Raw genomic sequence first — 25,791 nt, 5'->3', positions numbered from 1 at the left:
ACTCCCCCGTAGTGGGTATGTGCCATTCTACTTGAGGCCAACCAACCAACCAACCAACCAACCAACCAACCAACCAACCAACCAACCAACCAACCAACCAACCAACCAACCAACCAACCAACCAACCAACCAACCAACCAACCAACCAACCAACCAACTGGTAGTCACTGTCTGGTCATGGCCAATCTTTCTTGTCGGAGAGAGAGATAGAGGAAACTGGGCTGGGCTGTGCCAACACCCTCTAAAGCTGTGCTCGTAGTACAGGAAAGAGTTGGGCACGAAGCACCCCCTCGTTCCCGGCACAGCACAGAAAACCGGTTTTTCCGGGGCTCTTGAAAAGGTCGTATACTTTTTTTCGGAAGACTCGCGTCCACGATCCCACAACATTCGCCGCATTCTTCGCCCACTGCTGAGAACGTCGGCAAATTTTTTTTTTTTTTGGAGCCGTTTCCTCCGTAGCTTTGGCTATGCTTCTCCTCGCCTGCGCGGCCAGAAGCTGTTCTTTACCCTCACCCACCGTATCTCTGACTGTGCCTGGCCCTGACAGTGCGCAGCTGGCGTTACTTCCCCCTCCTGACTCATAGCAATGGCCGCGCTGAAAAAAAAAAAAAAATCACCGCCTCTGCGTTCTCCGCCTGCGGCGCCAGCAGTGTTAAGATCGGCGTTAGCAGGAAGAAACCAGCACCCACGTTCCGCCTGGTTGGTTCCGAGAAACCCCGGTCGACTCAACGATTCACGGATTCACCACGAGGCAAGGGCAACGTACTGTTCTGCGTCTCCGGGCAGAACCCACAAGAACAGCTGGACACAAAGCGCCCAGGTGGACACGTACTGCCTCTCCCATTTCGCAGTAAACATGTCAAGGGCATGTCAAGGGCCCTCGTCACCGTGGCTCTTCTGAGTATCAAGCATCGCGGCGGGCTGGCGGGGGACTTCCACAACATTCATGAACGTCCCCAAGGGACAAAGGCCCACTTCCGCCCTTTTCATGGTCTCGCATTCCGACCCTTCGTGAGTGGTCTTCTGACGGACAGGTGTTGGCAGCCCGGGGAACTTTCGGCGCGTCCAAGAACCGTGCATCCTGGAATCAACTTTACCTCGAAGGCATCCTTGTCTCCCCGGCTCAACGCGTGACGTGACGTGCGTGACGGATGTCCACAGGTGCGGGGGTGGAGGTTTGTGCGCGCGAGTGAGGGTGTCCGGCCTCTCCTAGCCTGTAGTTGACGTCATCACCCTAGGGAAGCTAGGGAAGACGGATCGCATAAAACTCGGCGACGAAAGCAGTCGCAGACACACTTCCTGTTCCGGACTCTTGTAATTAGGTTGTCACAGCCGCATTTTCTGTTGTAAATATGTAAATAAATATGTAAAGTCTACTTTCGCCACCTTCTAACTCCGTCGCTCAGCGGCATTCCTGTCCTTGGCCTGGAGGTGGGAACGGGCGTCGTGTCGACCGTGGATCCGTCGAGCCGCGACCCCGAACCTCGTCCTCAACAGCACTGTTCCCTGACTTCAGTGCTGCAGCATGCTTCAGCGTATTGGTCATTTTCACTACCTACAGGAGGCGCCACAATCGATCCAATATGGCGGCGGTAGTGAGAGGACTGCTGTGGAATCACATTTGTTTTTAGATTGCACGATAAACTCGCGCTTGTTTGCGATGGAAGGAATCTCGTACTAGTGAGTCTCTCTGTTCGAGGGTGTAGAGGAATAAGCGATAAACAACTGAGAAATCGCTGTTTGGCGTTTGAAAACGACCGGCGTTAAACTGGAGCGTTTGACGGCCGGCGCGCGCTTTGGAGATATTTGATAATCAATGACAACGACGATGAAGGATTTCTTCGAGCGGGTGAACTGCAAAAACCAGGAGGTCACAAGCAAGATCGAGTGATTGCGAATTTGCTATGCTGTTTCCCGCAAAAAAAGCTAGTAAAATTTGGCTGTCATTGTGGCTCAGGCTTTAACCGATAAAGCCCTTTCTGTATTTCTTCTTGCCCAAGCGAGTTTTATTAACCATATACTACATTAAATGAGTAAACATTTATAACGGTAAGTGTACAGGTGGAAGGCGAGGCTTAGGAACTAAGTCGCTTTTTCGACACACTGTTTTTTCGGAGCAATTACCCTCTCCTTGTGCCCTCATTTTGTTCGTACGCAGTGGATGGAAGGCATGCAGTGAATGCAAGTCCGCTGTGATACAACTGTTTTCGTTCAATTCTATTCGATTCGTATCATCCCCCCGCCGACCGGTTCCAGTGACAGCGAATGCATTCAGATAACAATGTAGAAAAGTAATTAGTTACAAGGAATTAGAATGGTATGATTAATTACCCCCTTTGTAGATAAAAAAGCACCATGTCCCCATATACGCATGTTGTTTACAAGCCGTGCAGCTAAAGAGAGCCGCACAATACTTAGCACTTGAAATGTGCCCTTTAGTCATGTATGCTCTGCGATGTTGTTTTTATTTATCTATTTATTTTATTTTACCCTCAGGGCCTTGCGGGCATTGCAGAAGGGAGTGGGCAGAAAATATAGACCGAACAATGGAGAAAAAGGAAACGGGTGCACAAAAGATTAATCCTGTGTATACAATGTTAGCTAAGACAAAAATAGCGCAGAACAAAATCGCCAGAGTTCATACAACACCAGCCAAAGCTTTGCGAAAGCTATTTATGTCAGTATAGATACAATTTCATCAAGAAGATCGTTCCATTCTTTAGAAGTACGGGGAACAAAGGAGCGTAAGAAATAAACTGTTTTGCATAAGGGGTTGGCAATTTTGTGGGGATGATCAATACGGCGCGATAATAGGGCCTATGAAATAAAGTATTGTATAGGCTGGAGTGATAATACAACTTTTGAAATAGGATTAGCCTCGCATAACACCATAAAACATATAATACCTTGTAGCTGCGTACACCCTCCTTATCTAGGCTAATAAATCTCTTTAGACATATAAGCTGGGTGAATGATAAAGCAGTGCTTTTATTTCCCTGCGAGTGTTTCACTGCAGCGGGGAGCCACCTGCTCGCATGCTCTCTCTGTATTACTGGCAAAAAAAAAACATCAAGTTAGTGGCTCTTCTATATCATTAGCTTGTAGACGTCCATGTAACAGTGCTCTCAAGAAATAATTTTACAGTAAAAACCTGACAACAAAAATTGCGAGGACACTTTGGCAACTAATGTGTGAGAGGCAAAAGCCGAGGACACTATGCCGTGACGACTTCCGGTGGATGTGACGTCACGCCGTTCCCGTGGCTATATCGATAACCAAATTATACATCTTTCGGGGATCTTAAGTGTTAATTAAACTTAATTACACCTTTTCCCATCTAATTTCACACAAATTCGACGTTTTCCCGACCATTCTGTGGCAATTATCACTATGTCGTGACGACTTCCGGTGGATGTGACGTCACTCCGTTCCCGTGGCTGTATCGACGTCCGCACTCTTTCGACGCAATTTCAACACTTTTGACTGTAATTAATCAACTGATTGCAGGAGTATTCTTACCAGGCTCGAAATTAACTTTCAACCTACGAATAAAGATGCTAAAGTAGGCTTACCCCGCGACTATAGGACGGCCCTACTAATCAAACCACTCCCCAAAAACATGCACCCCTTACATCATGAGGGTAGAAGACAAGCACGAGCCAAAGCCTTAGATAATAAATACAGACAGTGCGCTGGAACACTTTATGTAGATGCGGCAGAATACAAACATACCAATGTCTTTGCAATTGTGGCTGTGAACGAGAATGGTGACCACATCGTCTCGGCAACAATCAAAACGAAATCCTCTGAAACGGCAGAAGAGGCGGCTATAGCCCTCGCCCTAGCGCATACCCAAGAGAGCATCATCCTCAGCGATTCCAAAATGGGTATCAATAATTTCGCAAAAGGGCGAATTACAAACACCTCCCTTAGAATCCTTAACGCAACCAAATTCTCACCAAATTATTCCGAATTGATATGGGTCCCAGCCCATTCGGGGAATCCGGGAACGAGGCAGCCCACAATAAAGCCCGAGGATTCGTCGACCGGGCAGTGGATGAGTCTGGCTCCCTGAATTTCACGAATGACTCCATGATCACATGTCATGATCTCACCAATCATTTTAAACTAGAGAGGAGAAGCTTCCCCCCTCCGGACAAAAGCCTGACTAAAGAACAAGAGGTTACGTGGCGTCGTCTACAGACGAGATCGATACGCACCCCATCACTCCTCGCGCACATTTATCCAGATCTTTACAACCCAAATTGTAAACACTGTGGCCAAAGAGCCACCTACGATCACATCCTGTGGGACTGCAAAATAGAGCCACCTCCGGGTGATCTAGTTACTGCTCCTTCTCTCGAGCGGTGGGAGACCGTGCTGGCTAGCTCTAACCCCAGAACGCAAGTTTTGGCGGTGGAGTGGGCTAACAAAGTCGTCTAGGGCTGCGTACTCTCGACCCCTTAACGCGGCCTCTTACCAAGCTCTTTCCGGCGAATAAAATGTTTTGCAATCAATCACGACTTTTCCGGAACTGTATGCCCATCGGGGTTCTCTGCTTCGAACGTTTGTGAATCAAGTTCTAAAATTGAATCGCTTGAATACGTTCTGCTTTGCTGCCGCCCGTTTTCTTTTCAAGAAAGACTTTTCAGAGAACGGCTTCATCTTTCTTATACGGTTCTCCTCTCCTCTCTGGTGCAAGCGGCAGGGGTAATGCCATGGGTACAGTGTGCGTACGTCTCCGTTATTGAATCATTGCTTAACGGAGGCGCATTGTCACAGACCAGTAGAACCAGTGGAACGTGTCTCGTCAGGAGAGAGCAGAGGCGGTAGGGGACCGCAGCTTCGCATGGGGGCGCTGCGGACGCCAGTCAAAAGCGCCCTCTCCGGCCGACTGCGCACTTTAGACCGGGCAAACCGGTCTCCCCTCCCATTGAGCAGCTGCGCGAGCAGCGCGCTTTCTCCTGAAAAAAAAAAGAAACAGTTCTGCACGTACTTTGCACGTGTTGGCCAGCCTGCAAATCTCTTTGTGCAGTCGCAAGCTTTTTCCCTCGTGCTTGAACGCTGACGAGCTTCAGAGGATTAGCAAACTGTACAGGGGCGCTAGAAAAAAATGCGGACTGCACGGCACCCACGCGCTGCGCAGTCGGAATTTATCTTCAATGCGTTTTTATCTCGGTAGTAACAAAAAGACGCTAGAGTGGTACATTATTGTATCACGGATGTCTCTAGCATATTTGTGTTGTGAGCCATGTATAGGCACCCTGCACCCGCCAGGCACCGCCACCGTCGAGGCTGCGTTCAGCTCCCCCGCGCGGCCAGTTCCTCGTCCCTGTCAGGAAGGCTCGCCCCGCGACTGCGAAGGGATGGCGTCTGCTAGCGGCTGCCGCTGTTCGTAGGGGCGGGATTTCCACCTATTCATTCATGAGGTTGAAAATTTTTTTCGAGGAACGAACGTCAGGAAAGGAACGAAGCTTTTTGAAGAAGGCCATATACACAATGTGAAAGAGGTGGTATCGTGCAACGGAATCGAAGTAGAAGCCCGGTGCATTGCGCAGACAAGCATCACTGCGCCACCGAAAACGATCAGATCAACGCTAAGAAATATTTCTATCTAATGCCTGTCAGCGCTGCACTCTCACTCAATTTTTTTTTATGTAGCTGTAGACAGCTTGTAGCCGCCAGCTGCAGTTGCAAGGCAAGCAAATGTAAACACGCTGCTGCCGTTACCGTGTTTTTGGAGCGGTGTGAAACGCTCTCCAAAACGAGCCACCTGCAAGCCTGGGGTGTCCCTGCATTTAGAAAAGCTTACCCTGCACTTTCAAAGACGACCAGGCGGCATAGCATTGAAGGTAATTAGAAAATTCCAGTTGCTGAGCGAACGACGCAAACCTGACTTCATAACAATCTCGTTTGCCGCACCTCCGGTGTTCGATGTGGAATACCTTGTCCAAACTACGCCTTGAAATGATGTGCCCATTGCGCAATCTGCCACTCATATTGTCTCTTTTTTCAGCAACTGCCAGGTTATTATCGCTACAACACGTGCGTGAGTATTTTGGTGATATGAGATGTCCAATGAACGAGCTTTTGCAAGCAGAAGACAATGCAAGCTGTGCCGAAGCGCCTGTGCGCACTGAAACTCCTGCGGAAAACATAAAACTCTTTTAACGTTTATAAAACTTTTTGACTGGGATTCTGCAAAAAAGGAGTATCCTGGCTATTTCATGCATGATTCTTGCAGAACGCTTGTGCTCAAAAAGCGGAATTTCATTGCAATGTTTGTTTAATTTCTACGCATTTAGTACAAGTACCCTGATTCTTCGACATTAGGATGTATGATTTTTGTACTAAATTATCACCCAGTCGTTCAGACGTACAGGCAAAGATTTATCACGAGCATGTTGCCGTTGCCCCTGAAAACGTGCCTTTACTGTCGAAAAAGACGCAGGACGACAAGGCGCAGTGGAAGCGAGCAAGGATTCCGCGCATAGCTGGAACTAATGTAAACGATTCTTTGCAGCCCAAAATTTGGACTTTTTCCTCAGGTGTGACTGCGGGTGGATTTCAGCGTGGCTTTTTAAGCCGACATATTGTTGACAGCCATGTCAATGACCGAAACTCGTGGGTGCAAGAAAAGGGAAGAGTTCCCAGAAAGCCATTAGCATTCCTCCGAGTCTGCTGAATTTACCATGAGTCAAAAACCTGTCTAGGAGGCAATGCATGAGTCAGGTAAGCGTCTTCCGTACGGGTATGACCATTTTTTGACCAGAAACCACGCGCGCGTGTTGCCCGTCGCAAAGGGTCGGCCGTCTCCCAATGTCGCGTCGGAAATCCATAAAACCTTGTCCGAGGCGAATTTATATATGTATTATTGCATCCTACAACATAGCAATGTGTCCTGCTGTTGTTATGTGCCATTTTGTGCTCGGGAAGGAGGCGCACAACTGCTTCGCGACGGCGCACGCAACACAGCGGGAGCTGTCAGGCTGCCCCTGCCTTCCTGACAGGGACGCGCGCGCCGCCGCCAGTGGCGCGCGCGTCGCGCGGGAGTTAGATGCGCAGGGTGCCTATAAGCGTGACGAAAATAAATTGCAACAGCGGAGCGGCTAGGCACTGCGCTGTTCGCATTTCCTTCTGTCGCGGCAGTACGCTCTGAGATGTAGGTTAAAAGAAATAGTGGACAGTGAATTTTTTTTTTTCGCTGCGCAAACTTGAAAAAAGAACTGCTAGTGGATCAGGCCCACTACGTGAAGCAGATTGTTGACGAAAAAGCCGGTACCGTAACGGCGAAATGTATATCGCAAGTAAATGACGAGATCATTTAAGACGTGGAATTCGAGGTAAATACCATTTTTTTTTTTTTTTTGGCGCGGCCATCTTCGCAAGATGCTTAATTTCGTTGGGTGGCTGAGCAGTTCGGTGCATGCAGGTTTGTTGGCCAAATAATAAGGATTTCGTTACATGTTTCGCTTAATAATAATGGAAATAATTTTTATTTTAACTTAAATTAACTCGCGTGTCGCCTTACGGCGACACGCGAGAGGCTGAGGAGAAAAACGAAAACACGCACGAAATGCGTCTACCAGCTGCTTGCTATATACGGCTAAGAGAAAAAAATGCTCTAGTTTGGTCAATCGCTACAACGGAGATAAGCGGTTGGTGTATTTATTTTAAAGCCGATTACAGCGCACGCGCATCCCCAAAACAATTTATTTGCAGAGCCATCGCTCATATGCAAACGCTCATTCATGTGCAAGCAAACATTTTGATTATTTTTATTTTTAGAAATTTTTTACATGTAAAGCAACTTCGCAAATTGAGCCAGGCGTCATCACTGACCTTGCCTCACACGCGTCTGCATAATGCCGCTAGCTGTTCACAGTCTCCAATATAAAAAATGGCAAAAAAATGAGTTTCTTTAGCGCGAGCTTTACTAAACACTGCATGCTTAGTGAATTACAGCAAAAACTGCTCAGAAATAATATTACGCGTGCAACATACCAAACGTGTTTAGCAACAGGAAAAAGCTTACCTCGTCCAGCCCATTTATCGAGGCCTGCCGTTTCTCATTCTCATCCATTTCATACCCAATTCCTGACAAAAACATTTTTGAATAGAAAAAAGTGTATGAACGCATTTTTTTAATATACTGGAAGATTTCACTATAGCAATCTCCCATCGATAGGCTTGCATTTTTTTTCGTATTAACGTCTTTCCTATCGTCAACTGCTCGATACGAGCGATGTAAAATATTTAAGATTTTGCTGCATATAGAAAGTGTGGACCATTACCTTCAATATTTCCGTTACTGTACATTACAATTTTCCAATATTAAATTTTTGTTCCCCAAGAATGTAGGACATCTCCAGGAAATCTGTAGAATTCCACGGGCAGTCCTTGGCCGTAGATGTTCAGAGAACTATTGTGACAGCCCCAGACACAAGCTTCTCCACTCTTAGAATGTCGCGGAATTCACAGCGAGCGGCAACAACACTTTTGTGCGCCCGCGAGCAGGACGGCACGCGCTCACAATGAAAAAGAGAGTGCCAGCTGCGCGAGCAGCACGCGCGTACCAGTCGACAGGCTGTTGGCTCAATGCGCTCCGCCCGCGACGTGCCCGGACGGAAACGCCAAAATGACCGACAGGGGAGAAGTGGCGCTGGTGCAGTGGGAGCAAACTTCAGGTGCGCTTAAGCGGCTCCTGTGCCTCAACGGTTTGTGTAGGCAGCCGATTGACGAGCGATAGTTGTGACACGCATTTCTTGCTTATATGTTTCTGAATTAAGTAAAAAGTTGTCCAATGTGTGCCCAACCCAACTGAGTAAACGTATACCGCCTGTTTGTGTTAATGCACCCTGGCCAATTTCACGCCTTTGGCATGCGCCATTCCGACAGAGGCCAACAACAACAATGAAGAGGAAAGAAGCTTGTCGTAATCCTATGAAAATTTCCTTATGTACTTGGCCAATCCCCCCACGTGGGTATGTGCCATTATAAAGAGGTGAAGAAGAAGAAGAAGCTGACTGGGTGTGCGAGCGGCGCTGAGTGGCAGTGCCTAAATCTCTAGTGCCCTCCTCCCAATCCCCAACTGCTCAAAATTCGCTGCCGTACGTCCGTATCATCTGGACTCAAGAAACCCAAGCATGGACGTCCCAGTCATGACCGACATGTGTCAGGGAGGGTCACTAGATGCTTCCACGCCTGGTATGGAAGTGGGTAACGCTGAAAACCTAGACGCACTACAGGCTGGCTTCGGCAGAAATTACGAGGATTGCTGTGAAGGCCGCTATCTTGTACCGGAAGCACTCATCTACAGCAAAGAGGAGGTTGCTTTGCGGGATCTGCGCAAGCGCTGCGCTGTGGTCCGCAATGAACGGAGTAATCGCACCGAAGAACGCTGCGGTAACATCGTGTGCCTGGGCGGAAAGATGTCCTTTCGACTCGACGGGGCCGTCACGCCAACTGTCCTGGCATCCGCCATCGCATTCGTGGTGAGTTGATTCGAGCCGTAAGAGGATGTACGGAAAGCGCACCACTGTTAAAAATTCGTATTAGCAGATGTGGACGATGAGCTAGTTCTTAATCTACCGAGAGATCAGCGCTTCTCTGCCAAGTCTTGATATCTCGATAATAGTAGCCTCAATTTTTTTGTGGAGCGTTGGCACTTTGATTTTTGGCTTCACTTTATAGTTTTTCCTTTACTTTCCGGCCTATCAATGCGACTTACAGCTGCCACCTGTTACGAGCCCTTGTGTTTGTCATATTGTGCCCAGCCCTTTGCTTACCTCCGAATCGCGAAGGTCGTTCCACTGCGTTTCCAAAACTTTGGCCAAATTTAGTGACCTCAAACTTGAAAGCTACATAAGGTTCCAATAACGAAGACAGAGATCTGTAATCTCTAATCTCTTACCTTGTCACCCGCAAGGAAATAAGTCTTCACAAGAGCAAACACAGCTATCATCAAAGAAGCCTTGTCTAAAGATATCGAACTGTTTTCTCTAGTGAGCACACTGATGGGGCGAAAAGGGCGCGCAGCGGAGCAGGAACTAATTTTTTCTTTTGCGCATTTTGTTAGCAAAGATGAGCTGTTAAAGTATGAGGTTTGCCGTGGTCATTTTTACTCATTCAGGTCTAAAATGGCTCTGGTGTTCCACAGCATATATGAGCCACACACGACTACGATTTGTAAGGCTAACATGCAAGCTAAATGTTACATGCTGGAGATGATACCTAGCTGAAGTTAGTTTCTGCCTTGTCGGTGTACTCATTAAACTCAACGCAGTATATCCCTTCCCGTTGTTCGGATTTCCACTCAGTGCTTCAGTTTCGTTTGACGCTATGCATGTGTCCTCCTCGGGAACTTCACATCCCGAGATCAACGCTTCACATACTATAGGAGGTATTCACATGACGCCATCCGCAAGGGGCGCTAGCGGCCGGCGTGGCATTCGCCATGTTGGTGGTCGCGCGCGCGTCCGCCGCAGCCAGCCGCAGCGTTTAAATAGCTGGTGATGTGCGAAATGTTAGTGTATTTCGTGTCTCGCCGCAGATAATTTCTGTCCGACCAGTAACACCGCGTGACTGAGTGAATATTCCGTGAACCGCGCCGGAGTGGAGGTGGTGGAGGCGTCGGCGCGGTGTGCAACGTACAGGACTGCTGCCGCGCGTTGAATTCACCGGTATCGAGGCCCAGCTTGTGCACGGCTTAAGTTTGCTGGCAGGCCAAGGAATTATAGCATACAAACTTGTGAGAGGGTGCAATTACTTGACAAGCGGGTGGGTCCAAGAGCCGTGCTTAGGGTGCCTACGGCCGAGGTGCCCACGGCCGAAGTGTCGTTTTTGGAGAGGTGAGTAATTTGAAGGGTCTGTTCGCTTAGACGTAGCTTAATACCTCTATCTGCTGAAAGTGACGTGCTACTACTGAATCTAGCGGAATGGCTGCACACTGCGTTGCTGCGAAATGGCTAGACGTCTTGTGCATTCGAAGCAGCGCTACCTAGCTACAATCAAAACTGCAAAACATCCTCGCTAAGTCTACTGTTCGTGCTGCGAGCGCATGACAGTATTTGTTTGACCGTTCTGTCGTGCAAATAAGGCAGCTATGACGCTTTGCCTTTCTGCTGAAACACCGCCTGTGAAGCTTCAGCAGTTCGCGGAGTACAGCTGCTGGAAATATGAGTTTCTGCGGCACCAGTTTCAGAATTTAGGCAATTAATCGTGCTGTTTATCCACGATGTGCCGTGCATGACTAGCTGACAGTTATCAACTGATATTAAAAGCTGCAAGTCGTGTACATTCTTGCGCGCGTGCAGTGCAGACAGCCAGTTTTGCTGCTAAGTTGAGATATCACAGCACAGAAGAATTCTGCTGTAAACTTCGTGCACAATAAGCGTTCCACCAAGATAAGTGGTCGCTGACGCATTTAACAACGTTTAAATATGTTACGAATCACTAACAGTTCAGGCCGGGTACCTCACGGCGTACCGTGACACTGCTCGAGCTGGCGTGAAACGACCGCAAACATGGCGCGTTTTCCGCGACGACGCTCGCGCCGTCTGGTAGAGCGGCCTCAGTGAATACATCCTATACCACGCCTATTGCGACGTCTACAGGGCCTGCCTCTTCTGGTGTTCCTGGGCGTGACGATGCGCCACCGACAGCCCGCCTTGCCGCTGCTCACCGACCTGAAGGTGCCAACGCTGATTGTGATCGAGTCCTTAATCTTCGCCGGTCCCGAGGTTGTCCTGCATTTATGTCTGGAGGCGCTGCGCACGGGAAGGCACAGCTCGTCCTTCGCCGTCTTGGTCCTAACCAGGCTGCTCTACACGGTGTGGCTGGTCGTCTCTTTCAAGGCGAATGGTCCCCTGCTGGCGTCAGGATTAGCGGTGAGCGTGATTAAACTGTCTGGCGGTTCTACGCATAATTTACGTGGGAAAAAATTGGCAGTGGTTTAGCTCTGGTTTAACCTGGAGGATTGCGAAAGCAACGAGGAGTCAGAGAGGCGATGGAGAGCGCGCGGCAGCGGCGACGGCCCCGGCACGCTAGTATGCGTCGCTACTGCGCATGCGCAACTGGTGAGCGCGGCGGCGGTACCTCGAGTCACCCGCGCAGCGACGGCGGCGGCTCACCAGCGGTGCGCCGTGTGACGTCACTGCTCCTCGCGCATGCACAGTATTATGGCCTTTCGTCAGTTCCGCAAAATGGCTCGGCGACTCGCGTAGTGTTGCTTTCGCAACTAAATTTGAACTTGAGGGTACACTTAAAGGGATGGTGAAAGGTTTCCGAGAAAAACTGAGTGGAGAGATGCACTGTACAGTTTTCCACCCTCGGAATTCGAATTTCTCGTCGAAATTAGGCAAAGGAAAGGGCAAACCTATTTTATTTTGGCGAGAAGTGCAGCAGCAGCCTCGGGCGAGCTCGCGCGCCTCGTTGCCGCCTGTGATTGGTTGGGCGCCTCGTGACGTCAACAATGGCGCTGGCTCGGTCGGCTCGGCCGCCGCCGCTGCACATGAACCGCGGCGCTCGGCGGTTCGAGGTTGCTATTTTGCTTATACGACGATGGAACACATCGAAGATTACCCGGAGTATCTTGGCGTCATCCCCCCACATGTTAGAACCGATTGCAAAGAGCAAACCTCTCCAAGAAAGAAACGATGCTGGCGCATGATGTGATTTTGACTCGAACGAAAGCGAAGTGTCAGCATCTCCACGTGTTGGAAATGACTTTGGTAAGTATACTTTTTTTGCCAAACTACATTCAGAGATACAATGGATGAATTTTGAGGCGAGCAAATGCAGTATAGCACTGCCCGACGTAATTTTCCTAATACAATGTAAGCGGGATGCGATCGTCGGCATTTTTGTCTTGCGGCTTGTCAGTGCTGCAGCAAATCTGCTTGTAATCCACAAAGATCATTGGCATGCGCAAGAAGTTATCAGGCTCTTTTTGCACGCAAATTTTATGCTTGCACCACTTCATAGTAGCTGCATGCCGGCTCGATTCATAACATACAAGTTCGCAGCGCTTTGCGACAAAACTCGTCTAGGTGACAAACGTGCGCCTTCCGTTTTGCGTGCCAAGATTGGAGCTAGCAGTAAATTAAAATCCTTGTTTAGGCGAATTGGTTCATGTTACAAGTCCTTGTAAGAATACTTTCATCCGTTTGCGCCGCCTTTATCGTGCTTGTTCTGAGATCTAGCGGCCAGGGATTTTTTCAATAACTAGATGGGCTCGTGCTGCAACCGAGCAGGACGAATCGCAAGGCTGGCTGTAGCACACTTGGCGCACAATTATATGATAATATTATTAATGTATGAAGCCATGCGGCAGTCGGCAATTCTTTACGACTACATGCGTTATTAGAAATGTATTCCTGGCAGTTGAGTGATGTCATTGTAAACATTCTTCTTCCAAAACAGGAGATACCTCCGTCCACTGCATTCATGAGGGGAATGAAGAAGACTGCTGATGCTGCCAGGAATTAACAAAATTATCAGAAAACAGACGGTATTTCACCGGGTTTCAGTCGAACTGACTGTTGACAGGCGCAGTGAATGCATTGTCGACAGGCTCTGGTGATAGTTCTAATCACGAAAGTGGCCAGAGCATAGCACTGTTGCCTCTGACGGCTTGAAATCCCTTCGCTTCACAGCAGCGACTCACTTCGCGAAGAGCTTCTTTTTTTGAGGGAAATAATGAAAGACCACATCGTCGCGGCCGCGGATGTTCGTGCAGCCGAGGGCTGCGCAGAACGCCGGCATGATCAGTCCACCGCTTCATTCGATGCTGCACACCTTTCTGTACCTCACCACAAACATAAAAATGCACAAATAAATAAACACACGGCAGCTCGAGGCAGCTTATGATGGCACGCACGCAGAAATAAGCACGGCCGCGGAGGCTGCGAGGCGACGGAACACCAACGTTTACGTCACCACTCCGCGGTTTCCGGTTTTGGCTCGCATCGTCAGGGTCATCAGCAGCGCTCGGCGGACCGCGGTGGGCGGAGCTACCGCGTAATTTTAAACGGCGATTACGTCGCTCCTAAGTTATGAATCTGTAAAAAAATTTCACCCGCATGATTTATAAAGTTCCCACATCCACACGTGAGCATTTTAATGAATTCGAAAAACTCTTCACCTTCCCTTTAAGCCCCAACTTAAAGGCCTACTTGACCGAAATTTTTCAAACCGTAAAAAGGTTGTTTTTTCATTGTACACTCCAGTATTATGCTACCCAAAAAACATTAAGCTCCAGTTTCAAGCAGTTACGGTGAAAAAGGCACGCAAAAATCGGGAGTTTTCAATGCCGAAACTGGAAAAACGGGTGCCATTGCTGCCCGCCGGAAGTGACGCATGTTTGTCCGGACGGGTTCGGAGCGTCTGCTCGTTGCGGCTCGAGCAAAGCGCTGGTAGCGGTAGCGCGTGCAGCACTTTGTGCGATAAATACTGGTTATACGTGAAAACACACATCTTAAACGGATGAAACGCCTTAGAAAAAGTTTTAAACGTGTTTTATTTGCTGTAGTAGACTAGAAAAGTCCTGGCTCAACCTCAGCGAAGATGATCGCGCCGCAATGCTAATGAGCGCTGCTTGCCTGGCAGTATTCGATTACAGCTTGTGCAAAGTTCGGATATAGCGGAGGAAGGAAGCATATTCAAATGGAGGCCAAGTAGAAGTGCTTGTATTATAAAGTCGGCTTTTTTGAGCGGGCGCGCGCGTGCCAGCAGCACATGTGCGCTCTGCTGTGCGTGCAATATGGTTGTTGTCTTGATAAAAAAAAATTGCCTGCCTCCTTCTCTTTTTCCTTCTCAATTCCCCCCCCCCCCCCCCCCCGAAAGGTATTCCTGCCTGTGCACAGAAATTTGGAACAGGTGCTGTGAACGCCAGTTAAATCAATAAAAACAGATTGATGTGTAAAAAGAGAGCTCAAGAGAATTAAGTGCGGCGTTAAGCGAAAGAATATGCCAGAAGCAAAGTTTGTGTTGCAAAATAAATATATATTTTTCTCTTCGTGGACCGTGGCATCAGTGCGGTGCCGATGGTGAGCTGGTTCTTCTTTGCGCGCATCGGTCGGGCAAATAAGCCACTGCGCGTTGCGAAATATATGCCGATTCAAATGAACAAAAGCTTATGCGTTGAGTTCATTACAGTATTTACCTAGAACCACTTAAAGCCCGTGTACTGCATGGACGGAAAGGTTTTTCTAATCTTTTCAAACCACACAGCTAGGCAGAACGACGTGGTTGCCGAACCCCAGTCGACCGTATACGCCCACCGCGCAAATTACTGTAGGCAGTGTGTCTCTATCGACTGAGTAATAATGAAGAACATAAAATCAAAATTCTTTGAAAAGATTATCATTCAAATAACATGCGTTCAGTTCTCTGGGGTCTTGGAGACGCGCCTCGAATGGTAACGCTGAAGCTTCCTGTAATCGACCTCAAGTGTGAATGGCGTGAGGCAGTAAGAAAGTCGACGTTTTCAGTAACGCTTGTGTGGCCTTCCAGGATTCTCAGCCCGGCCTGCAAATTTTCGAGGCAGCAGATACACTCGGCGCACGACGGCATTATTGCGTATTGGGCAGAGCTGTACCTGCAATAAACGGGTGTGCATATGTTGATTCCTTTTCAGACGAAGCAGACCCGACTTTTCTGCCTGGTGTAAACAACGTGCCGTCAAAAGGGCGTTGCTCGATGAGAAAAGCCGTCCACTTTAACTTCCGGACCGGCTTAGCTAGCTTGTGACAAGCTGTCCCCCCTTCCTCTTTATTCTCCCGAGTAGAGTCGCCTCGAAGCCTTTCTTCTCCGAATTATAAACCGGTTCGTGGCATGCTTTGCCGATCGGGCCAGAAACACGTGCGTGCTCTGATGCATCATGTAGACCGCGACAGGTCTATTGACAAAGCCCAACCCACAAAAGGGGTTAGCGCGAGGCAGAAGCGTCAGTCACCCACCATTATCTTTTTTGAAGAAGAGAGGGGAATTCATGTTAAAACCTGAGCTCCAGACAGCTGACACCAGCTTTCGAGATTAGGGGGGGAAGGACAGTGGCCGAGAGGTATACATGGTGCTTTCCGCATTCCTCGTATTCCCTTCCGCGGCCATGCACTTCGTCTACATGATGCCAGCTGTTTATTTTTCTCGGATATCATCGAGCTTCGCGGTGAAAACAGCCAGAAACGCGCCAGAAGAAGAGCTTACAAGGGGCGCGCACTCACTTCAGAACGCCTGCAACTGGCGAGCCGGCGATGCCGGTGTCTCAATTGTGCGTCATTTCCGGTCAGGTTTGTTAGTTGTCCAGCCCACCGCTAGGGGTCTGTGTCGTCTGCTACAGAGGTTTTTGAACGCTTCTAAAATTCTAGACGCTTCACAGCCCTAATATTAAATATAAATATTGTTAATAACATGCACACTATATCGAGCGCTAAATTAGCCGAAGTAAAGTTTCGGTCAAGTAGGCCTTTAAGAGTGAGAGTATGACACATTAGCGTTAATGAGTCCCTCCAGCGGCTTGGAACCTTCTTTCACCGGTGGGGCTTGCGAGAATCATGTTTCTCTCCCCGTGCAACGTCTCACGACCAGTCATTAGTTGAACTGCCACCCGGCAGTTTGGTCACAATCCGGTGGGAAGGTTTCCACCTGCCATGGTAGCCAGGCTGTGATGATGTCAGAAGATCACGTGACTTAGCTGGCAGGTGGGCCACCTGCCTTCTCGCTCACAACATCGACGATACAGGCGCCGTATTTCCTGCGGAACGGAACCCTTAAAGCTATAGCTTTAAAATATTATTAGAGAGTTTTAGTATAGGGTCACCCTATCGCTTTGGGGCATAGGGGAATAGCGGGACGCTGCTGCACATGCGCAGAACGCTAACGGCCCTTGGGTGTTTGGGTGAGCGGCCGTAACGCTAAATCGGAGAAATAGCGTGCGCCGCAAAGCCGCTTTACGTTCGGTCAACATGGCGGCGGCCATCGAAGCGGGACCTCTCGATTCATCACCGATTCGTCGTTGCCGCTGCTCTGTGGCTCACGCTCACGGCAAACTGAGGCGCACGAGGCTTTCGCTTTGGCTGAAGTTGCCTGAACCACAAAATTCCAGCGATAAAACACGCCAAATTTGCAGATTGCTTCCGTGTTTACAGAGCTGCTAGGCTTAACGAGTATGCGTCGATTGACGTCAGAAAGCGCGGGACGTCCGAATTACTGATCTCCACAAACAGGTTTGTAATTTTGGTCCCAAAAAAGAGTCACAAAGAATTGGCATCCCGGTAACACACTTTTCTTATTTACGCAGTATATTTTATTCGCGCGGACGTAAACAAAACTTAAAATAATTACATTTGCGAGAGTTACCGTTGTGGGTTCCGCCCGAAATGGCGCTGCACGTGGCAAATAAAAAAAAAGTGAAAAGCATTTCCTGTACAGCTAGCGCCAAAGCGAGCGAAGAACTTATGCACAGAAACGAACTAAGGCACGCTCACCGAGGCAATCGGCTGTTGGCGGCGGCAATTCTTCTGTTGATAGTCTTGGCTCGGACTGAACATGTGCGCATTATAAAAAAAAATATTTGCATCATTTTTCACATTTCTTAAGTAGTAATGGGTAACTACCACAATTTGCGTGTCGTTTTGTTTACACAAAGAAAAAATACAGCATATATATTAACTTATTTGTTCTGAAAGCTCCTCTTTCCCGCCGTCATGGTGCTGCCTTCAAGCAACGCAAAGCGACCATCTGGATCCCATTCTATAGACACAAAACGTGAACCCGTTCCCCTAACGCTAAGCGCACGCGGATAGGGTCACCCTATTCGCCCCTGCCCTATTCCAAAACTCTCTAATTACGTACAAGCATCCGCCGGAGTGTAGCTGCGCATTACAATATATGGTTGTATACAGCATTTTATAACTTTTTTTCCTTCCACTTATGATTCGCATTTCCGCTTAGGGTTAACAAAAAACATTTACTCTCGAAGTTTATGTGAATTTTACACATAACCGGACTGCATGCTTTTTTGTAACGCTTCATAACGGTTCTTAATTGCAGCACCTTTTCTGCCATGTGGCAAATTTAGGGCTAAACAGAATGCGTTTTGTAAGATGTCATTAATTCCCACTGTGGCCGGTGATTCTGATCAGTCAACGGCACAAAGCGACATCTTCCAGTTACCGAGCTCGTCTTACAGCTCTCTAAAAGGTAATGTTAGCTCACACGCATCCAACTGTGCTACATAATAGACAAAACAAATCCACCAGAGATCGTAATCTGTTCGTAATCTGTTGGCTTCTAATCTGTTGTGAACATAAAAAAAGCAAAATAAGAAAGTGATCTTGAACAAGCGGATTTGATGTCCTCGGTCGACGTACCCCTTTGCCAAAAGTAACCGAGCAACAGGCTTTTTTTTCTCAGCTGTATAATGGAGTCATTACGGCACCCCTAAAGACCAAACTGGCTCAGAGCCTTAGGACAAAGGTTCACCTTGCTTTACACAGATTCATAGCTTAAGGGCTGCCGTAAGTGCTTCGCTACGCGACTAAGAAACAAACCACCTGTGTACGGTGTTATTATCGGCTCTTATTAAGTTCCTCCTTTATAAGCTTCAGTGAGAGATGTTACTCTCGTGGCCCTCTGAATAAATGGGGGCTCTTTTGGCTTCACCTAACGGAGAATTCTGCACTGGTTCTTTCTCCAGATGTTGCGAGACCGTTTCGCTATGGCGGTGTTCTTGTACGCCTACGACGGCTACAGCAAGCACCTCGTGTGTCTGCCCCGCACGCTGTCGTACCTGTACGACTCGGAGACTTGCACACTTCCCACGTTGTGCCGAAAGCCGTCGGGTCGGTCGAAGGAAGACATCTTCGAGGCGTGCGCATGCCTGTATGAGATGCTGGCCGCGTCAGAGAACGGCGAGGACATCCAGGTAAAAGGACCACTCTGGTCAGATAATGTTCTCTAGCGCAATGCACGCTAGTTACCCAATTAGCGAGTCTCTGCGCTAACTTAGCGAGTCTCTGCCTTAAACAGCGGACAGTGAGCACTCGGCCGTACGCCAGATTGCCCCTGCACCCAAGGGCGTCCGCAGAATTTTTTGCAGGGGGGGGCCCCGTTGGTGCCCCGGGGGGTGGGGGGGGGGGGTATGTTCGTAGCAAAAAGGCGCTATTTGCGGAGTAAATTTATTTATTTATATATAAATAAAAATTAAACAAAATGCACACATGAAAGAAAAATTACAAACAGCAAATTAAAGCGCGGCTAGGAGAGGTACATTGGAGTTTATCAACGAAGAAACAACTAAAATTAATAAAAAATGCAAAAAGATGCTATATCACTTCGTGGAGAAGAGTGCTCAGTCTTCCTGCATACGGGTTCTCGACTCACCCGGATTGATGACCAGCACACAGCACAATATGTTCGCAAACACGCAACTACAGTCACTCAGTCAGTCTTCCTTGAACAGCAACTGTAGGCGCCTCGGATTTTTCTGGGCGAATTGCGTAATTACACGTGTGATAAATTCACTTCCGTGCTTCATTACACGCTCTCGGTGCACACTCATCATACACATTGATTGGAAAAACTGTTGAACGCGTACGTTGAAAACAAAAGATGACTATATATACAACGAAAACTTGTTTACAAGATAAATGCACGCTCGCAGCTTCATACACCTCGCTCCATCTTGCTTGCGCATCCGCACAGTCGAGCAACCCCACACACACTGCTCGCCGCTAGTCGTTTTCTCGTCCGCTGTCTTGGTTGTTCTCAGCTTCGCTGACAACCGGCCACTAAAAACACCCAAGCACAAACACAGAGGCGCGCACACGTGCGAGGGCTTACTTGCCGCAGTATCCCCGAATGCGCACTTTGGGGGTGAAAGGAACGCCGCGCAACTTCCGAGGGGAAGGGACACTCGCCACTCCGGTCGGAAAATTTGTTTTTGTGTTTTTATGGGGTTCAGAGCCCCAAAACGACTCAGGCTATGAGGGATGGAGTAGTACAGAGTTCCGGGTAATGTCGACCACCTGGGTCTCTTTACCATGCACTGACACGCACAGTACATGGGCGCTGTTGTGATTTGAGGCCCAGCCAGAGGTGACAGGCGAGCCAGGCAGGCGCCATCGGGCTGCGTTGACCAAAGGCGCTGGTTTTCACAGAAGACGCAAAGAACGCTGGTGTGGGGGCGCCTCGGGAGACTGCGTCGCCGTGAACAAAAGCAGCTAATCCCCTTTGCCGGAGATTCTGAAAGCGGCGCTTCTACCGAACTGCGCTACACGTGGATCGGAGGAGACAGCGAGCGGCGGCGGCGCCAACTCATCGCCCGCTTGCCCCTGAGCAGCCCGACAAAGCGGGGGTGGACACGGCTGATTTGTCCTTCCCTCCTTAAGAATTCATCGGTGACCGGCGTAACGACATAGGCGAAAACAAGATGCCCCGTGCACTGTCTGTCTCCGTGTCGCTATCTCTCTAGAGATCAAAGAAACAGACACCCATCTCAAGGCGGCTCGAAACACATGCTCGCCGGTGCCGCTGTATGTCTGGAACAGGTCGCCCTTCAGTAGAGCTAACGATGGCGTGGTTTGAAAACGGCGGAACGACGCACGCCCGGACGCGGCATTTCGCAGATGTGACCATGCGGGGCTGCTTTTGCCCTTTTGACTGAGCGCACCACCGCCCCTGGTGCGCGGCCATCACTCACGGTTCGAGTGAGTGATTTTCCAGGGGGGTGCAACCGCCCCCCCTTGCCCCCCCCCCTCCGGACGCCCATGCCTGCACCACAAAGTGAAACTAACGGAGTTTGAGAGACGATTGAATTCTTTGGAACCCTTTACCGGAGTCCTAATTTTCACTTTCTGAGGCAAGAAAACAAAAATGTTATAAATGAGTAAGTACACAATAACATCCACCGAAGCGCAGTAATACGGCTATAAAGGAAAACTATATAGCTATATAGTCTAAAGTTCAACGGAATACCGTCTGGCCAGGATGAGACATTATTAGAAGGAAAAGATTGGGTCACTGACCAAGTCAAAAGATTGTGTGGCCAGGTTTTTGTTTTTGACTTGGTCAGTGACCCAATCCTTGCCTTCTAATAAAGGAAAGCCATACAGCTTTCTCGGAAACTCCGCAATTAAAGAAAAATTCGTCCTGGTCCGGGGTTCGAACCCGGGACCACCGCTTCACCGGAGGAGTCGCTTTACCAACGCAAAAATATCACAATTCTTGCTCTTCGATACAACCTATCTTGCCGGAAACAATGGCTCATAACTGAAGGAGCATTTGGGGATGCGGATGTTGGCGTATTGAGCCTCACACATTGCATGCACACGTGTGAATATTTGCTTAAATTTCGAGCGTGGATGGTTGCTCTTTTACGATATCTGAGACGCCCAGGTTTTTTTTTTCTTTATTGCCTGGTCTGAGACGCCCAGGTCGTGCATAGCCTAATGATGATAGTTCATTTTATTTACCTTTAACAACCCTAATTGGGAGGCGTGATGATTGCCCAGGCAGGTATTATGCCTAGTTACTTTAAGGAACCCCGGTGGTCGAAATTTCCTGAGCCCTTCACTACAGCATCCCTCATAGCCTAAGTCGCTTTGTGACGTTAAACCCCCTTAACCATAACCATAACCTAGTTTCTTTGTCTCCCTTAGAGAATCATCTCATGCAATCATGCTCCTGTAGCAAAATAAAAGCAAAAAGGTGACAATTCCAAAAATATCACGTTGTATGGCCATCGGGCCGACGACCATGGAGGAATAAAAAAACTGCCGACGACAATCTACCGCGGATTGCGCGCCATCTTTTCTCTTGCAGATGCACCACGAGAAGTACGGACCGAACATGCACAACTTCTTGCGTGACAACATTCTCGGGGCCTGCGTATGGGTCTTCGCTGTGTGCTTGGCAGTCTTCGTGGTCTTGGGCATGTTCAGGATGATTTGGCAAGACATGGCCGCTGCGGTCTTTTTCTACAAGCGCTTCACGGCCGAGCAGCGCAAAGGAGCCACTCGGAGCGACGCCTTCCACGCAGCGGCGCAAGCGTTGCTTGAGGCTGACACTTCACAGATGGAGCCACTCTCTGTTGGTGAGTGTTCTTTTGTAGGAGTAGTTGAAAAAAGTGTCATCTGACATCGGATCTTAACAAATATCCCATTCTTTCCTGCTAGTTCTACTGTAGGGAAGGGTTAGTGCGAGGGCGATACTGTACATATCTCCCTCAGATTCTGTATCTCGGCACAGTACACGAAGTGGTCTCAGCACGGGTTCTCGTCCTACGCCTTAAAAAGACAGCTGCCCGAAACAAAAATAACTGGGGAAGAACGGGATTAAGATAATTCGTTAGTGATAGGGCAATGCGGGCAGCACTGGTCACACTGACAGAACATTTGATACTGGCGTTCGCAAGGAATAGTGGCGCTGACAACTGACCAGTATCCGTAAAAGCGCAGTGTAACTTTCGATAATGAGAAGATATTCCCATCTGGCACGAGGAAACCTTAACGTGCTCTGAGCCGGAACTGCTGTAGTACATTGAAGGCAGGCGACCCCTAGCAAGTGGTGAAATAGTTTCATTGCTTGCTTATCGAATGGATTCCGTTTGCCCATTCTTTCCTTCTTTTCGTTTTATTGTGATTTTATCTCCCTTTTTTTCGGTACATTCTACTGCATGAATGAAACTTTACAGCAGCAGCCAACCACTGCTCATGTCGTCAACATGTTTGTACGAGCGCCCATTGTTTAATAAGAATAGGGTATAGGAAGGAGGGCAGAAAGTTCGGCATGTTGGTATTGATTCATAATGGATACCTGAGAGCAAAAAAAAAAAGACAAGCGCACGTGATGAAGGCCACACAAGACAGGGGCTTATAGTAGCAACAGAAACGATTTATTTCCGCGCTCAGAATAAATAGGAGTCAGGAGAAACACCACAGAAAGAAAAAAGGAAGAAAGGAACAAAAAAAGGGGGGGAGGGAGGAAGAGCCAAGAAACAAGACAGAAAAAATTGATTAACCCTTACTATCAAAAATGTAAGTTCTTTCCCCGATAACAGAACAGACGGTTCACTGACGTATCCTCCTGTCTTGACAATGTGGTACGGCCTCCACAATCTCTCTAGTATAGGGTATAGGGCGAGTTGGCACTTTCCTGAGCTTCGTGCGAACTCCTCGAAAGCGTTCGAAAGCGAACATGTCATAAATTGTGAAATAGACATGATTCCAAAATTAGTACCGGATTACACGAATAGCAGTTTGTTCGCCACAGCAAATGTGTAGGTAAATAACCCTTTATACAACCATTAGGCGCGGGCGTTTCGCTGCCTGCGAGATTTTGAGCATTCACCATTCTCACCATTTCAACTAACGGGAGGTTCGTCAGCCAAGATTTGTTCGCGCTTCTTTGCATGTTAGCTATTTTCAAGTTCGTATGAATCGCCATCTGTAAATCTCTAGAGAGCCGTATGTCACCTGGGGTCTGCTGGGGCTACTGGTATAAATGAATTTCGAGCTCGTTCTGTGCTCCCAATGTAATGGTTGCCATAACATAGTCCTACACCTGTGATCACTTGCTATATCTTTGAGCTAGTAAATCCACCGCTTCTAGCTTGCTAGTGATCGAAACATATATCCTATAGGTTAAATACTCTTCTAGTTTTCTTTGGACCTGCTTTGCTATGTTGCAAACCTTTGTGTTTAAAATATGGTCGAAACAATTACAACGCTCTTTGTGTTCATTGCGCGCATTGAAAATGTCACTAGTAGTGAGCTCCGGATTTGATTTATGGGGTTTTAAGGTTCCAAAACGACTCAGGCTATGAGGGACGCCGTAGTGAAGGGCCCCGGAAATTTCGACTACCTGGGGTTCTTTAACGGGCACTGACATCACACAGTACACGGGCCTCTAGAATTTCGGCTCCATCGAAATTCGAACGCTGTGGCCGGGATCGGATCAGCGTCTTTAGGGTCAGCAGCCCAGCACCATAACCATTGATCCACCGCGGCGGCTGAAATGATATTACAATCCGAGCTGCCCTGATGTGTCTAAATATTGTATAAAAGCTTGTTTGCACATTATTGCATGACGTACTGATGTAGCATGTGAGTGCTTTTATAATTATACAACCCCACGTTGCGTAGTACCCCATCTAGGGGCTTTAAGTACAGATAAATAACGATGATAATGATAGTTGTCATTCTGTTTTGTACACCGAACAGCTGGTCCGAGCCGCACCGTTCCAGAACGAGCTGAAGCCCAAGTACAAAGAGCGACATCAGCTACCGAAGACCACACGACGGCGGGAATGCTGCAGGCGCTACCAACGGCGGCGTAGGTCTCGTAGAAGAACCACCAGTCGCATCGGCAGGGAGCAAAATTGAACTCATATGCGCTAGATTTAGGCCTGGACGCTATAGCTGGGCCGCGTCTCGACTTTACACATTCGCAAACACAGCTCCTGAGACATTTGGGCCGTTCTTCTCAACGAGAGCATTGCGAAGCCGAGAAGGTGCCAAAAGTGCAGTCGCGTCAAACTGAAATTTATATTTTCTGCAGCGCCGCGCGTTTATGAAATTCTTGAATTGCGAATCGGATATGTATAGTTCGCATTACTGGACGATGATGCGCGTAGGAGTGAAATCACAATAGCATTTTTATTACTAAGTGCTATAGGTTGCTGAACTTTCTAAAGGCTCTGATGGAGTGTGAGGGAAATATTTTGCGGGAGGACCTACTGGCACTAACAATAAATCTTTCTTCTCCTCATGCCACCGCTGCGCCATCTACGGCCGACGGTGGCGCCACCACATGCTGCTCCTCGGCGCTTGGAGATTGCATCATAGCAGCTGTGCTCCGGCTGGTCACGTGCTACGCATGGAACCGTATGGGAAGGGCCCCATAAAACAGCTCTGGCTGTACAGCGTGAATTTCATTTGAGCTGACACAGCACTACATGAATTGCAAACATATTTGAAAACAAAAATCGTTTTCAACATCCAGGGAAGGTCAATGTCAGTCGCCACAGATGCTGGAGGCCTGCAGAAAAGTAAACTCATGAAAAAGCCTAAAATATCTTACGTAATGCTGCATTGAAGGGTGATGAAAAAAATCCTGAATTGTGCCCTTTATTTAACCCTTCCGGCCCTGGAATTTTTATCTTGGGTGCATATTTTTTTTCTCTTTTCGTTGTCCCTAAGGTCATATGCATAACCACGCACAAAAAGTTTAAAGCGCGCGGTGCAACTAATTCGCTAACGAAAACTAGATCAGGCTTCAGTGGATGTAAATCGTTAAAGGGACCACTTTGGTCCCCAAAGTGTGTTTAGTAGTGTGGAGGACACTAAAGCAGTTCCTGTACTTTCCCAGGAAGAGATGGATCTAGCCCTTGCCACGAAAAATACCGCACCATCCTGTTCGCCTTACCGTCACGAATCATTTCTCCTCTCACTTGTCGTAGACAGGAGAGTGTTCCAGCTGATATTACGTCACGTTAACAACAAACGTGTTCAAAAGTTGCACAGCCTTCGTACAACCCTACAGTAGAAAAGGTGAATGCTACCCTCAGATTTGTATTGACCTGTTATACCGTGCCTTGTTATACCACTTCAGTGCCACTTACGGCGAAGTCTAAACACTCATCAGGTACGAGGCAGAATGCATCTCACTCGGAACTGTTTTCAAACCTCAGACTCAGATTTTGCCAATGTTTGTCTGTACGAAGCCTCTCTCGGTGGAATCGAGGCTGCTCGGGAAGAGCAACCTGGGTCTCACAAGATAGCACCTGCCATC

At 48.3% G+C, this 25,791-nt stretch overlaps 1 protein-coding gene across 1 annotated transcript; it reads left to right on the top strand.

The window, feature by feature from the left end:
* Nucleotides 1–9,116: 9,116 nt before the first annotated feature.
* Nucleotides 9,117–24,489, top strand: LOC149331545 (uncharacterized). Its single transcript, XM_089555515.1, has 5 exons — nucleotides 9,117–9,494; nucleotides 11,616–11,888; nucleotides 18,698–18,925; nucleotides 21,823–22,093; nucleotides 24,222–24,489. Exons 1-5 carry the CDS (start codon nucleotides 9,147–9,149, stop codon nucleotides 24,335–24,337), a joined length of 1,236 nt encoding a protein of 411 aa, XP_089411641.1. The 5' UTR covers nucleotides 9,117–9,146; the 3' UTR covers nucleotides 24,338–24,489.
* Nucleotides 24,490–25,791: the final 1,302 nt, after the last annotated feature.

Source organism: Amblyomma mixtum, chromosome 8, assembly GCF_055824585.1.
Source record: "Amblyomma mixtum isolate Tamu chromosome 8, ASM5582458v1, whole genome shotgun sequence".
Lineage (NCBI taxonomy): Eukaryota > Metazoa > Arthropoda > Arachnida > Ixodida > Ixodidae > Amblyomma > Amblyomma mixtum.
The sequence above is the reverse complement of the archived record's forward strand: the minus strand, read 5'-3'. Positions and strand labels throughout refer to the sequence as shown.

What these genes read in the sequence shown, in the direction of transcription:
- LOC149331545 (XM_089555515.1), top strand. Translation starts at nt 9,147, where the DNA reads ATGGACGTCCCAGTCATGACCGACATGTGTCAGGGAGGGTCACTAGAT. An exon ending in AGAACGGCGAGGACATCCAG is followed by an intron (nt 18,926 to 21,822) that starts GTAAAAGGACCA and finishes TTTCTCTTGCAG; the next exon opens with ATGCACCACGAGAAGTACGG. An exon ending in GATGGAGCCACTCTCTGTTG is followed by an intron (nt 22,094 to 24,221) that starts GTGAGTGTTCTT and finishes TACACCGAACAG; the next exon opens with CTGGTCCGAGCCGCACCGTT.